The 14,730-nt window shown below is 43.0% G+C and overlaps 1 protein-coding gene across 1 annotated transcript in view; it reads left to right on the forward strand.

Annotated features, from left to right (window-relative positions):
- Nucleotides 1–5,307: 5,307 nt before the first annotated feature.
- IDH3A (isocitrate dehydrogenase (NAD(+)) 3 catalytic subunit alpha) overlaps nt 5,308–14,730 on the forward strand; it is a 34,904-nt gene continuing 25,481 nt past the window's right edge. The window contains exons 1-3 of the mRNA XM_082254700.1: nt 5,308–5,401; nt 8,434–8,493; nt 8,581–8,664. Coding sequence (XP_082110826.1) covers nt 5,375–5,401; nt 8,434–8,493; nt 8,581–8,664 — 171 coding nt within the window. The 5' untranslated portion in view covers nt 5,308–5,374. The remainder of the gene's footprint in view (nt 5,402–8,433; nt 8,494–8,580; nt 8,665–14,730) is intronic.

Here is a 14,730-nt window from a genome sequence, read left to right on the forward strand (position 1 = left end):
TCCCGCGCGGTACAGTAACCCCTCCGATGCCCACTCTCTATCAGCTCAGCCTGCATGGAAGTTACTGTAAAGCTGACCGTGCCTCTCAGCTTGCACGCATCCACTCTTCTTACATGTACCAGGGCTCCAACTGCGCCTCCATCACTCTGAGCCAGCTGACCCTCTTTGCTAGTCCATAGAATTGTCCTGCTGTCATATGCACGGCCAACATTTCTCTTCTTAGGACTTGTACAAGCAAGACTCGCCATACTGTATTTGAAAAATGTCCCACTGTCATTAGATGCACGATCGACACTTTTCTGTATAGCTCTGACACACACACGGCTCCCGGCACACCGATCCACGCGCCCTGGGCCGCCATTTCTCCGTCCACACTTGCACCATTTACTGTTAAGCAGACACAGTCCATTTTTACAGTAAGATACATTTCTCCCACTCTCCAGCACATCACTTGAGCAAACAATTTGCGATTCTGACAGGAAAATTTCCGTTGCCACTGGCAACCATTATTGTGCAATTTTCTCTTCATCCCACTCTCCCTATCTTCTGTAGAGCAGGCCTCATACTTGTCTGAGCATTTGAACACAGTCCTTGAGACAAAAAACAACATTTTCACAGATTTTCTTCCATTAGCAACTGGTCCCGTAACCCAGGGCGATATCCCAGATGAGCCCCCAAATGTAGCACTACTCCCATGGGAGCTGCTTAAAGTGGATTCCACTGGGTTACCCATAGCAATGACTTGTAAATTCTTAGTACTTAAGATTCTTGGCTCAGTCAGTAAACAGTCCAGGGGATTTGGTTTTTGTTCTTTTAATTGTATGATGGGATGGGAGAAGGGATGAATGGGATACTCCAACTTAGCAAACTATGCACAATCTTGAGGACTTCTATCTATGATAAATGTGGCAAGGCTGCTGCTTCACCCTGCCACTGAAGTGAAGTATTTGAAAGGTGAACTACTTGGTAGATTACTCTTCGGAGTTCTACTTTGCACCCCCTTTCTCACTGACTATGTGCGCTGACCTTCTGTCCACTGACTTCACTGGAGCGGTCCCCTTCCTGGGCAGACCCCTTGGCAAGCCCCCTGGTACTCATGGACACTGTTTTTCCCAGGAAGCTCTGCCTTCTCCTCCACTGTCAGTTTCTCCAGGACCTTTATGGCTCAGCTCCACACCTGGCTCACCAGGCCGACTGCCTGTAACCACTTTCCTCTGCATACAGAAGGAGAGACAGCCGTCACCCTCCTCCTGGGACTCTGCTTCCCGTCAAAGACGCCCTGTCACATGTGCCCTTGGCTTTTATGATCAATGTCAGGATGTACTGTGGTTGTGCCCTCCCACTGGGACTGTCACAAAAGCCTGTGTGTCACTGGCTGGGTTTCATTCACTGTCCAACAGGCTCTCCTATTGGATACAGTGGGGACACTCCCTCAGACCAAGTGAATCCACATGGACACATGCAACAGGCAAAACTAACAATCCTGCTCCCTTATAAGCAGAAGAGCAAAACAATGCTTTTATTCTAGCACCGATCTAGGAGGGTGCTACAATGAAAAGACGGTGTCTGTGATTATGAAAAGACGCTGTTTGTGATCATGAAAGGAAACCTCTGTTCATTTATGTTGTGAAATTTCAAGATTAGAAATACTTTATTAGGACTTTGGACACAAAGTGCTTAATTTCATAGGGGTCAATGTGCTTGATTAAATCTGACACATATGCCGCATTGGCTCTCACTGTCTGGCAGGGATGTGCAGTCTCCATGCTCCAAAAACCAGTAATAATTATTAACATACAAGGACAGCAATGTACCCCTACAAAGCACACATAAGGAATTCAGGGCAAAACATAATTAAGTCATTATTTCCAACATCCGAGGAACAGTTTTGCTGAATCTGGAATAATAAATATGCGTAAACATTGGTAGAAGAAGCAGAATGTGTACGTCCTGTCCTCCTGATTCATTTGATATTCAACCCATAGCTCCCAACTGTCCCTGATTTGGGACAAAGTCCCTCTGTCCCTCTTTCCTCCTTATTTGTCCCTCATTTTCCTCTGATCTATATAGATGTACAGTATCTCACAAAAGTGAGTGCATCCCTCATATTTTTGTAAATATTTTATTATATCTTTTCATGTGACAACACTGAAGAAATAACACTTTGCTACAATGTAAAGTAGTGAGTTTACAGCTTGTATAACAGTGTAAATTAGTCCACTCAAAATAACTCAATACGCAGCCATTAATGTCTAAACCACTGGCAACAAAAGTGAGTACACCCCTAAGTGTCCAAATTGGGCCCATAGTGTCAATATTTTGTGTGGCCACCATTATTTTCCAGCACTGCCTTAACCCTCTTGGACATGGAGTTCCCCAGAGCTTCACAGTTTGCCACTGGAGTCCTCTTCCACTCCTCCATGATGACATCACAGAGCTGGTGGATGTTAGAGACCTTGCGCTCCTCCACCTTCCATTTGAGGATGCCTCACAGATACTCAATAGGGTTTAGATCTGGAGACATGCTTGGTCAGTCCATCACCTTTACCCTCAGATACTTTAGTAAGGCAGTGGTGGTCTTGGAGGTATGTTTGGGGTCGTTATCATGTTGGAATATTGCCCTGTGGCCCAGTCTCCAAAGCGAGGGGATCATGCTCTGCTTCAGAATGTCACAGTACATGTTGGCATTCATGGTTCTCTCAATGAACCGTAGCTCCCCAGGGCTAGCAGAACTCATGCAGCCCCAGGCCATTCATCCCACTACCATTCTTGACTGTAGGCAAGACACACTTGTCTATGTACTCCTCACCTGGTTGCCGCCACACACGCTAGGCACCATCTGAACCAAATAAGTTTATCTTGGTCTCATCAGACCACAGGACGCGGTTCCAGTAATCCATGTCCTTAGTCTGCTTCTCTTTAGCAAACTATTTGCGGGCTTTCTTGTGCATCATCTTTAGAAGAGGCTTCCTTCTGGGATGACAGCCATGCAGACCAATTTGGTGCAGGGTGCGGTGTATAGTCTGAACACTGACAAGCTGACCCCCCACCCTTCAACCTCTGCAGCACTCATATTTCTATTTCTAAAGACAACCTCTGGATATGACGCTGAGCATGTGCACTTAACTCCTTTGCTCGACCATGGCGGGGCCTGTTCTGAGTGGCACTTGTCCTGTTAAACTGCTGTATGGCATTGGCCACCATGCTGCAGCTCAGTTTCAGGGTCTTGGTAATCTTCTTATAGCCTAGGGCAGTGATGGTGACTCTTGGCACCCCAGAAGTTTTGGAACTACATTTCCCATAATGCTCAACTACACTTCAGAGTGCATGAGCATCATGGGAAGTGTAGTTCCAAAACATCTGGAGTGCCATGGTTCACCATCACTGGCCTAGGCCATCTTTATGTAGAGCAGAAATTTTTTTTTCAGACCCTCAAAGAGTTCTTTGCCATGAGGTGCTATGTTGAACTTCCAGTGACCAGTATGAGAGAGCGAGAGCATTAACACCAAATTTAACACACCTGCTCCCCATTCATACCTGAGACCTTGTAACACTAACGAGTGACATGAAACCGGAGAGGGAAAATGGCTAATTGGTCCCAATCTGGATATTTTCACTTAGGGGTGTACTCACTTTTGTTGCCAGTGGTTTAGACATTATTGGCTGTGTGTTGAGTTATTTTGAGGGGACAGCATATTTATACACTCACTACATTGTGGCAAAGTGTCATTTCTTCAGTGTTCTCATATGAAAAGATATAATAAAATATTTACAAAAATGTGAGGGGTGTACTCACTTTTGTGAGATACTGTATATAAAATGCACTATTTATCTGTCAAAAAGTGTTTCCTCGTGCTAAACTTTTCATCCTATTTCTAAACTGCTGCATTTTTAATTTTCAACAGCCAGTATAAAGAAATAGTAGTGTTAAAAAAGCACTTGTAGACGTTTAACTAATCATTTTTTTTGTCCTATGCCTACATACTTTTGCTAATAGGTGTCCCTCGTTCCCATCTCAAAAAGTTGGGAGGTGTGATTTGCAGATGTCCCCTTTACTTAGCCAGGTGGTAAGGAGACACCCATACATGCATGCTCCTGTGGTAGGTGGCGTGCATGTCAGGAGGGGTGTGCAGTAACAGATTACTTTTCAGTAGCACAAACACAGCAGTAAATATATGTGGCCCCACAGATGAAGACCCACTGCAGTGACGCCACATATACACGTACACTTGGCATGTTTTTTTGTTTAAGCAAAAAATGTTTCCGACAGCAAATGGGTTAAAGTGAATCTATCACTTGGCTTATTCAAAGCAGAGTGACAGACCTACCCCGCTGGTACTTACCTCCCCCGCTGCCTTGTTTTCCTAAGTCTAATTCCTGTGTAAGTGCTTTGTTAGTATGTGTTGGAGCTAGGGTCGTCACCTCATTCTTTTACCCAAACATATATGAATTACACAGGTTCTTTGGCTAATTTAATGCAGATAAGGCACCAAGTGAGTTTAATTGCCACCTTCATCAGCCACCTGTGTAATTAATATGTGCTTGGTGTCAAAGGGATGAGGTGGAAACCCTAGTAGGAGCATGGGCAAAGCCTGATGGGTCCTAATGATGGCCCTGCCCATACTCCAGGGGGCCTGTGTTGCCTCCCTGTTATCTGTAGCTGCAGGCGGGGGGCAGGTCAACTTTTGCATTGGGGACCACAAGATTAAAGCTAGAAAGGAGAGAAAACAGGCGCCGCTGAATGTAGCAACAATTTTATTATTTGACAAGATAAAATAGTAACTCACATAGAGGTGTTCTTGAATCCATGTTCCATTATAAGATCACTTGCTGTACATAATCCCCTCTGCTCTGAACAAGATTAAAGCTCCACCTCTGTGTTGGAGCTTACACTGGGTTCATGACCTCCTCCCCTCGTCATGTGATAGTATCCAGGCCTTGTTATTGGCCGCTGTATACCTTGAGAAAGTGACATATTTCTAAGGTTTCTCACACAGAAATAGCAGAATACAATGTGTGGTAAAAGTATCAGTCATAGTGGGGGGGAGGGGGGTGTTATGAGAAGAGCCTGTTACATTGCATTCAATAGACACAGTGACAGACTCCTCTTTGATTGACAAATACCATACCAGTATTATTAGTGAAAACAAATATCAGCATTCTAAACCATAAGCTAGTCATTCATGTTTATAAACCATATATGATACACACTATCTATATGGGGTGAGATACAAAATGACTGACATGAAAGCATCTCTAGTGCACACAGCTCTGCAGCTAGGCAACAGACACTTCCGGTATGGCACAGGGAGGGACTTCCGGGATTTAGAAGCGTCGTGCGAAGCCCCGCCCCCTCGAAGATTCCCGCAAGAACATGGCAGGCAGCGGCTGGAGGTCATTGGTGAGTGATGGGGCCGCTGTGTTTATGGGACACGCGCGGCCTGTGCTGGGGTGAGGGAAGGCTTATTACCGAGGAGAGACGAATATAGCAGCCCGGGCGGGTGAAGTGACCAGCAGCGTGTACGGCACCTGGCATAGAGGCTCGGGCTGTCTAGGTGAATTACGGTAGAGGGAATAGAAGGAAATGTGAGCCGACTCTGACCGCCTGTATATGTGTGCTCTATGGACTGCTCGGCATGTGTGCGCTCTGTATGTCCTCTACTGTGTGTGGGGTGACTCTGGCTGGGCGCCCCCTATCGTCCTCTTCCCACTCATACAGGGTGCATTTCTCACCTGTATAAAGGTCAGACTGTGGGTGGACATACACTATACAATCTCCCTGGGATCTACCAACATCTATGTAGTACATGTATAACATCTATCCTGATTGGAAAGAATCCTTATTAGGGATGAGCTCAGGTGTGATCAGATATTAATTCCAACCCCCCTGAGTGATCCCATCAGGAAGTGTCACAGAGGAGAGCCTAGACCAATGATGGCAACCTTTGGCACCCCAGATGTTTTGGAACTACATTTCCCATGATGCTCAGCTACACTGCAGAGTGCATTAACATCATGGGAAATGTAGTTCCAAAACATCTGGGGTGCCAAGGTTCGCCATCACTGGCCTAGACCCTGTATGGCCCCCCAGAAGTGCTGCTGGCTGCCCAGGCCCCTTGTGTGGCCCCCAGAAGTGCTGCTGGCTTTTACTCCACTTCCCCCTGGCTGCCTGGGCCCCCCAGCAGTGCTGCTGGCTTCCCTTCTCTACTGCTGGCTACAGCACACAGGTTTTAAGGAGCCAGGCAGAAACAGACGGTGCCCGATGATATCAGAGAAAGATGGTGACACAAGACCTGGTGTGCAGCAGCAAATCACTACAGGATAATACTGAATCTACTTTGTTTGTGGCTGTTTTTGTGGATGCCACATAACAAGTGAGGGGAAGTGAGATTAAAAAAATAAAATATATATATATATTTTATTGATGTTTACATTTTTGTTAGCGAGCTTTCCCCCTTCCTATGACCGAGAAGGGGGGGAAACTCCACATTGGGTACACTCCTGATACAGACCTAAGCTTTTATATTCAGCCCAAAGCTAAAAACAGAAGTTGCCCTGGGCTTGGGAGTTCTGACTTGGGGCTCTTTCATACACTCTGTCCGTTGGACGGAGTCCGTTCTTTTCAGCGGGGGATCGATCTGCCGCTCCCCTGCTGAGCAGGAGGATGACAGCTGTGTCTCCGCGCTGTGTGTGGAGACACAGCTGTCAGTTCCCCATACATCTCTATGCGGGAAATCGGAAGGGAGCGGACCGTCGGTCCGTTCTCATCCGATCCGCTGGACAGATGGAAAATAGGGTTTCCATCCAGATTTGACGGATCGGAATCGGATGTCATAGGGATGCATGGGGGGACCGTTCAGATTCGCCAAAAAACTGACAGGCGGATGTGAACGGTCCGCCTGTGTGAAAGGGGCCTTAAAGTGGTTGTAATCCCTTCCATATACCCAGTGAAGTGACCAGCCTCAGGTGATACAGAGATTAAACAAATCCTCCTATAAAAGTTGTACCCGTTTGTCTGCAACATTTCTCTTCTACATTTGTTCAAAGTGCTGAATTTATGCAGCTTGTATGACTGTTCAGGAAACAAAGAGGACGGAGAGCCGAAAGTTACACTCTGCAGAGCTCAGTGAGGAGCACTGTCAGGAACAGAGCTGAGGCTCTCAGAGACTATTTGCTGGAGGTCCCTCCCCTGTCACCATTTTTCTCGTGGTGCCTTAAAAACTGTCAGAAGTGACTCCTGTTGATAGAAGAGGAACAAAGCGGCAGACAAAAGTGACACCTAGTGCTCTTAATTGAGACAAGTACACTTTATAACAGGATATGCTTTGTTCAGATTTCATGTCTGAGGTTTACAACCACTTTAACTGACAGGCAGGCAACCAGTATTTTAAAAAAATGTTAAACATTGACAGGTCTGGTGTACATCTCAGTAGACATGTTTTTAGAAGAGGAACTGAACCCATCAATTTAACAGTTTAACTACTTCCCGCCCCGCTATAGCCGATTAACGGCTACATTGCAGGCTTAATTTGCCAGGAGGGCATCTATAGATGTCCTCCCGTGATTGCGCTGTCCGCACGCTCCTTGTGGCATAGGGCGGCGCGTTCTGTGATCGCAGAGTCCTTTAAACTCAGCTGATCACAGATCAGGGTATAGGGGCAGTCACAGCGGCACTTTACCACGTGATCAGCTGTCAGCCAATGACAGCTGATCACAGGAGGTAAAGACAAGGCGGTTATAAGGCTTTTTCATCAGCGTAAGGAGAGGAGCAGAAAGCCGAAAACTGGCTTCTGTTACAGGGACATCGGTCCCAATAGTGCACATCAGTGAAGGAGAAAAATTGTTTGCAAAATGTTTTAACAAAGCGTGATTTTTATTTTTTTTTTTGTTTGGCAAACAATACAAAAAAACATTGGTGATTAAATACCACCAAAAGAAAGCTCTATTTGTGTGAAAACAAAGACAATCATTTTGTTTGGGTACAGTGTTGCATGACCGCGGGATTTTCAGTCAAAGTGTGACAGCTGAAAGCTGCAAATTAGCCTGTTTTGGTTAAACAGTTACATTCCTGAAAACGTGGCAGAAATGTAGCTGTCAAACCATCAAATGGCTGGTGTGTAAACTGTTGGTAAACAATACTCCTAATGTGCAGCATCATGGCAGTTGAAGATCAGAGGCCGAGATGGCAGCTTCCTTGGCTGTAAATGATAGGAGGGTTTAGTTCCGCTTTACAATTCTCCCAGAATCGTACTACAGCTCTGCAGCTTTTTTTTATTGTTACTATTTTTAGTTCCAATCTGATGTATGTCTGTTGAAGATTTGAGTGATATAAAATATCTGGTAAATGATGAGCTCTCTCCTGAACTGTAATGAGCTGTGTTCCATGCCCATGTAATGGCTAATTTTGTGTTTCTGTTCTGATATTTTGAACAGATCTGTCGCTTGGCTGGAGCAGTCAATAACCAAAATGGAGCCAGAACCTTTTCCAGCAATGTAAGCATGCTTTGCACTGATGGATGTGTTGTAAAGACTTGTACATACATCAGTTCTTATTTTTCTCTTTACTCTTCTTATCTACAGATGCAGACGGTCACTCTGATACCAGGAGATGGGATCGGGCCTGAGATTTCCTCTGCCGTCATGAAGATTTTTGAGGCAGCCAAAGTTAGTAATAAGACCCTACTAAACTAAATGAGAATTGGAATTCATGTTTTGTACACCTTACCTTGTCATCTGTACCCATGGGCAGTTTATAGACTTGACTGCTTTCGGAGTCTCTTGGGTTCTCTTTTGACAACATGAAAGCTGCAGATATGAGGGGTCTTTCATTGATTGCAGAATGAAAATTGGTCTCTACCGATGACCATTTGTTTTAGGCTGTGTTCACATTAGATGCACTTTTTTTTTTTGCAGCATTCTACTGCAGCTGAATTGCTCCTCACCATGAGAAGCAGTAGCAAATATTTTGCATGGCCCCCACTCTGCTTAAAGTTTTTGGGTTGCTACACTGCAGTGTCCTCACTGCTGGCGAGCTCCGTGCTCTCACTGCTGGCGAGCTCCGTGCTCTCACTGCTGGCGAGCTCCGTGCTCTCACTGCTGGCGAGCTCCGTGCTCTCACTGCTGGCGAGCTCCGTGCTCTCACTGCTGGCGAGCTCCGTGCTCTCACTGCTGGCGAGCTCCGTGCTCTCACTGCTGGCGAGCTCCGTGCTCTCACTGCTGGCGAGCTCCGTGCTCTCACTGCTGGCGAGCTCCGTGCTCTCACTGCTGGCGAGCTCCGTGCTCTCACTGCTGGCGAGCTCCGTGCTCTCACTGCTGGCGAGCTCCGGGCTCGCACTGCTGGCGAGCTCCGCGCTCGCACTTCGAGTTGTAGTTTGGTGGGAACGTGTCAGGTGGTTCCCCTTCAGCAGGGGAGAAAACAAGCACCCAAATAGACAGTTTCCCCTTCAAAGGACTTAGCTTTGGTTGGGTAGATTAGACCTAATAAATTCCAACTTTGAGCTAATGTTGTTTATATATATATATATATATATATATATATATATATATATATATATATATATATATATATATATATAGTGGTATTCCAGCACTAAAAAGAAAAGCAACACTGGCTCTTGTACTCCCCTTACCTCCCCTACATCACTGTTCCCCGCAGTAATTCCAGCACAAGTTTTAACCCTCAGTCTTCTGGGTTGAATGACACCCAGCAAGGGCTGAGAACGTGCTATGAGTGCAGGATGTCACCACGTCACATAGCATTCACAGTTTGTTGATGCAGAGAGCAGTGTTGACATTATCACGTATTTTTTTTCTCCGTATCTTTAAGAATGTAGCAGTATAATTGGCACACCATGCCACTGTTTGGCTTTTTTGGTTTTCACCTCCTTGACCGCTGCTCTCATAATGCGTTGGCACTATGAACTGTGAATATATGTGTTTGAATAAAATATAATTTCCGGCTCAGCCAAAGCAAACTGAGTTCTATGTACAGGAGAAATAGTAAAGCCCCGTAGACACGCAACGATTATCGGCTGTGAATTTTCGGCCAACGTTCGATCGGCCGTTTTTCAGCTTGTTAGTATGATGCTTCCGACAACCGACTCCGACTTTTCGGCCGAAAAAAATCTGGTGTACAGGCTATAAAATTTTTGTTGGCCGTCACCACAACGGCCGATTTTCTGTCAGTCAGTACAGATTTCAGCAGACAAAAATCTGATGAGCAAGACAAGACTGGGCATGCTCAGAGAAGAAAAAACACACGGAAAGTAAACCAGCACATGACATCACTTCTGAAGTAGTTTTTTGTTGGCCGACAAAATTTGTGTGCAGTCTAGAGCACATTTCAACCAACACAACAACACTGGACAAAAGACGGCCGATCGGTCGGCCGATAATCGTTGCGTGTGTACGAGGCATAAGTCTTCCTGCCCAGTGGTAGTGCAGTGAAGGTCAGTTATATACAGTATATTTAGTGCAGGTTAGTTATAAAAAGAAGTGTGAAGATTGGTGGTGGCGCTACCTCTGAAATAAAAGCAACCGTATATATAATGCCCCTTGTGAAGTGTAAGGGGAAGTATACTGGTAAAAATAACCCACAAATGGTGCAATATCTAAAAATAATGATAAATAGAAATGGATAACAAAGATGTATCCAAAACAAACAACAAATGCGAAAAAAAAAAATATATATATATATCGTGACAAAAGACCCACAACCGGAGATATGTGAGTGATTTCCAAATGAACTATGGATGTGCCACGTGATCTGTATCAGCGTGAGTGAAAAAAATAAAATAAAAGAAAGTGGATAAGTGAAATTCCACGAGTGGCCACTAGGTGGCGCAAATAACTTGGTACAACCTGTATGCTGATGTATGGGGATGTTCCTCTTCGAGATGAACGAGCAGTCAGAGAAGTCAGCGGCGGGTGCCCTGAGTGCTCACATAAAAGGAAATATACCCCATGGTGAATAATAGTAACACACAGTTATACATAAGCGGCGTAGTAGACTCACTCGTATAGTAGATCAGGATCAGAATAGTCGTATTCGCCGGGAGGCTTCCGCGTTCCACGGCCGACAACCGGAAGTGACGTTTGACGTCGGAGACTCCGCCCTACGCGTTTCGTCACAATGACGTCAACTGGAGCGGCGTCAACATAGCGTACTCCCGGAATATTTATAGCCGCCCGTATCCAGGTAACGGAGGGGACGGAACAAACACCGCCATCTTGCTACTCCCTCTCCGGAAGCCATATTGCTCAGCCATTAGCTTCATTATGGATGTGCAGGGGAACGGCCATACTTCATCATATCTGATCTCATTAATTTGTCCGAGTGTGCTACGAGCCATTAGCTTTCTAAAAACATAACTTTATTGTGATCATATAAAACATGCTAAAAAAGCCCGGATTATAAAAAATAAAAATTAAGTGAAAAATAGGTAAAAGAATATAAATAAAAACAAGAGGGCCATATCTACGTATATATCATCATGAAACCTATAACACAAAGCATAAAAAATATATATAAGGGTGAAGAAAAATTATGAGATATATATATACATAAATATATATAAAAAATGTGTATAAAGAATTCCTCGAACCATACAGGACAGGTCTTATGCAGTCTATGTAAACACGCAAGAGGCATCATAAGTGAGGATGGTTCAGTGCGGATAAGAACTATATCATTTAGTGATACCTGTGCAGAGGATTCAGGACATGGAAAAGTATGTACATATACATGTGTCAATGTTACTAGGTGAGGAGGACAAACACGCAGAAAAAAACAACTACCAAAAAAGATGGTACACACCACTGTGTCAGCGATCAATGATGCTGGATGAGAAGGTCGGGTGCCATGAAAAAAAGGGGGAAAAAAGGACGGAAAGTCCACATATATATCCAAAGGTGGGTACTGATGTGAAAGGAAATTGTAATAGATACATTGAAAAAAAATTTGAAAGAGAATACGTACAGTGCGGAGCATAATGCATAAAACTTAAAAGAATGAAATAGAAATTGAAAAAGTATAAACTTATTTTGGTGAGACTGATTAGCTAAAAGAGAATGTATATTAAGTGTAGTTTACAATGAAAAAAATGAATAAGAAGTAAAAAATGTAAACATAAAAATAAATATAAAAAGGTGAATTCGTACAAATGTATCGAGAAGGGCATGGGAGGAAATCAAAGATGTATTCGAAAAAATGTATTCAAAAAAATGAGGATGGAGCACTAAAAAATTTTTTAAAACATTTTTTTTTATATAACTAGTCCTTTTATGTAGTCTCATTTAGAAAGCCCTTTTTAAAAACCAGTCTTTTTACGTTTTTACCAATGATTTGTGGCTTTCTATCAGTTGTTTACCTTAATCGTAAAACATACTGGTTTAAAAATATTTTTTACACACAGGTATGTTTTGGACTACCCTTCTCATCCAGCATCAATGGAATCCCCCTTTTTTTGCAATCCAAAAGTACATAATTTAGTGCTCCATCCTTATTTTTTTGAATACATTTTTTCGAATACATCTTTGATTTCCTCCCATGCCCTTCTCGATACATTTGTACGAATTCACCTTTTTATATTTATTTTTATGTTTACATTTTTTACTTCTTATTCATTTTTTTCATTGTAAACTACACTTAATATACATTCTCTTTTAGCTAATCAGTCTCACCAAAATAAGTTTATACTTTTTCAATTTCTATTTCATTCTTTTAAGTTTTATGCATTATGCTCCGCACTGTACGTATTCTCTTTCAAATTTTTTTTCAATGTATCTATTACAATTTCCTTTCACATCAGTACCCACCTTTGGATATATATGTGGACTTTCCGTCCTTTTTTCCCCCTTTTTTTCATGGCACCCGACCTTCTCATCCAGCATCATTGATCGCTGACACAGTGGTGTGTACCATCTTTTTTGGTAGTTGTTTTTTTCTGCGTGTTTGTCCTCCTCACCTGGTAACATTGACACATGTATATGTACATACTTTTCCATGTCCTGAATCCTCTGCACAGGTATCACTAAATGATATAGTTCTTATCCGCACTGAACCATCCTCACTTATGATGCCTCTTGCGTGTTTACATAGACTGCATAAGACCTGTCCTGTATGGTTCGAGGAATTCTTTATACACATTTTTTATATATATTTATGTATATATATATCTCATAATTTTTCTTCACCCTTATATATATATTTTTTATGCTTTGTGTTATAGGTTTCATGATGATATATACGTAGATATGGCCCTCTTGTTTTTTATTTATATTCTTTTACCTATTTTTCACTTATTTTTTATTTTTTATAATCCGGGCTTTTTTAGCATGTTTTATATGATCACAATAAAGTTATGTTTTTAGAAAGCTAAAGGCTCGTAGCACACTCAGACAAATTAATGAGATCAGATATGATGAAGTATGGCCGTTCCCCTGCACATCCATAATGAAGCTAATGGCTGAGCAATATGGCTTCCGGAGAGGGAGTAGCAAGATGGCGGTGTTTGTTCCGTCCCCTCCGTTACCTGGATACGGGCGGCTATAAATATTCCGGGAGTACGCTATGTTGACGTCATTGTGACGAAACGCGTAGGGCGGAGTCTCCGACGTCAAACGTGACTTCCGGTTGTCGGCCGTGGAACGCGGAAGCCTCCCGGCGAATACGACTATTCTGATCCTGATCTACTATACGAGTGAGTCTACTACGCCGCTTATGTATAACTGTGTGTTACTATTATTCACCATGGGGTATATTTCCTTTTATGTGAGCACTCAGGGCACCCGCCGCTGACTTCTCTGACTGCTCGTTCATCTCGAAGAGGAACATCCCCATACATCAGCATACAGGTTGTACCAAGTTATTTGCGCCACCTAGTGGCCACTCGTGGAATTTCACTTATCCACTTTCTTTTATTTTATTTTTTTCACTCACGCTGATACAGATCACGTGGCACATCCATAGTTCATTTGGAAATCACTCACATATCTCCGGTTGTGGGTCTTTTGTCACGATATATATATATATATTTTTTTTTTTTTCGCATTTGTTGTTTGTTTTGGATACATCTTTGTTATCCATTTCTATTTATCATTATTTTTAGATATTGCACCATTTGTGGGTTATTTTTACCAGTATACTTCCCCTTACACTTCACAAGGGGCATTATATATACGGTTGCTTTTATTTCAGAGGTAGCGCCACCACCAATCTTCACACTTCTTTTTAAACACTTGCACCTTACACCTCTATCTATTATATTTTTCTCCCAAACATCTAGTCCGTAGCGCTGGTCATATTTCTTTATTACAGGTTAGTTATAGTATATTCAGTTCATAAGACTTTTGGTAAAACTGAATGTTTTCTATTGAGAGATGGTTTGACTAAATCTAAAGTAGTGGGTTAATGTGGCAGGTGATCACAATTGTATAGGAAGAATTATTGCTTTAGTTTAGGGGGGGAACAATACCAAAATAGATGGCAATCCATTTAAATTTACCACCCAGATAAAAAAGCGTGTGTGTATATATGTGTGTGTGTGTATATATACACACACCTCAAAAAAAATTAAAGGAACACCTGAAAATACATCAGATCTCACTGGGGAAAGTATCATGCTGGATATCTTTACTGATATAGACTGGGTAATGTGTTAGGAACGGAAGGATGCCACATCGTTTGGAAATACAAAGGGCTGAATTCAAAGACCCTGCGAAAATCTAAGT

This window comes from Pelophylax lessonae, assembly GCF_965119305.1.
Source record: "Pelophylax lessonae genome assembly, chromosome: 4".
Lineage (NCBI taxonomy): Eukaryota > Metazoa > Chordata > Amphibia > Anura > Ranidae > Pelophylax > Pelophylax lessonae.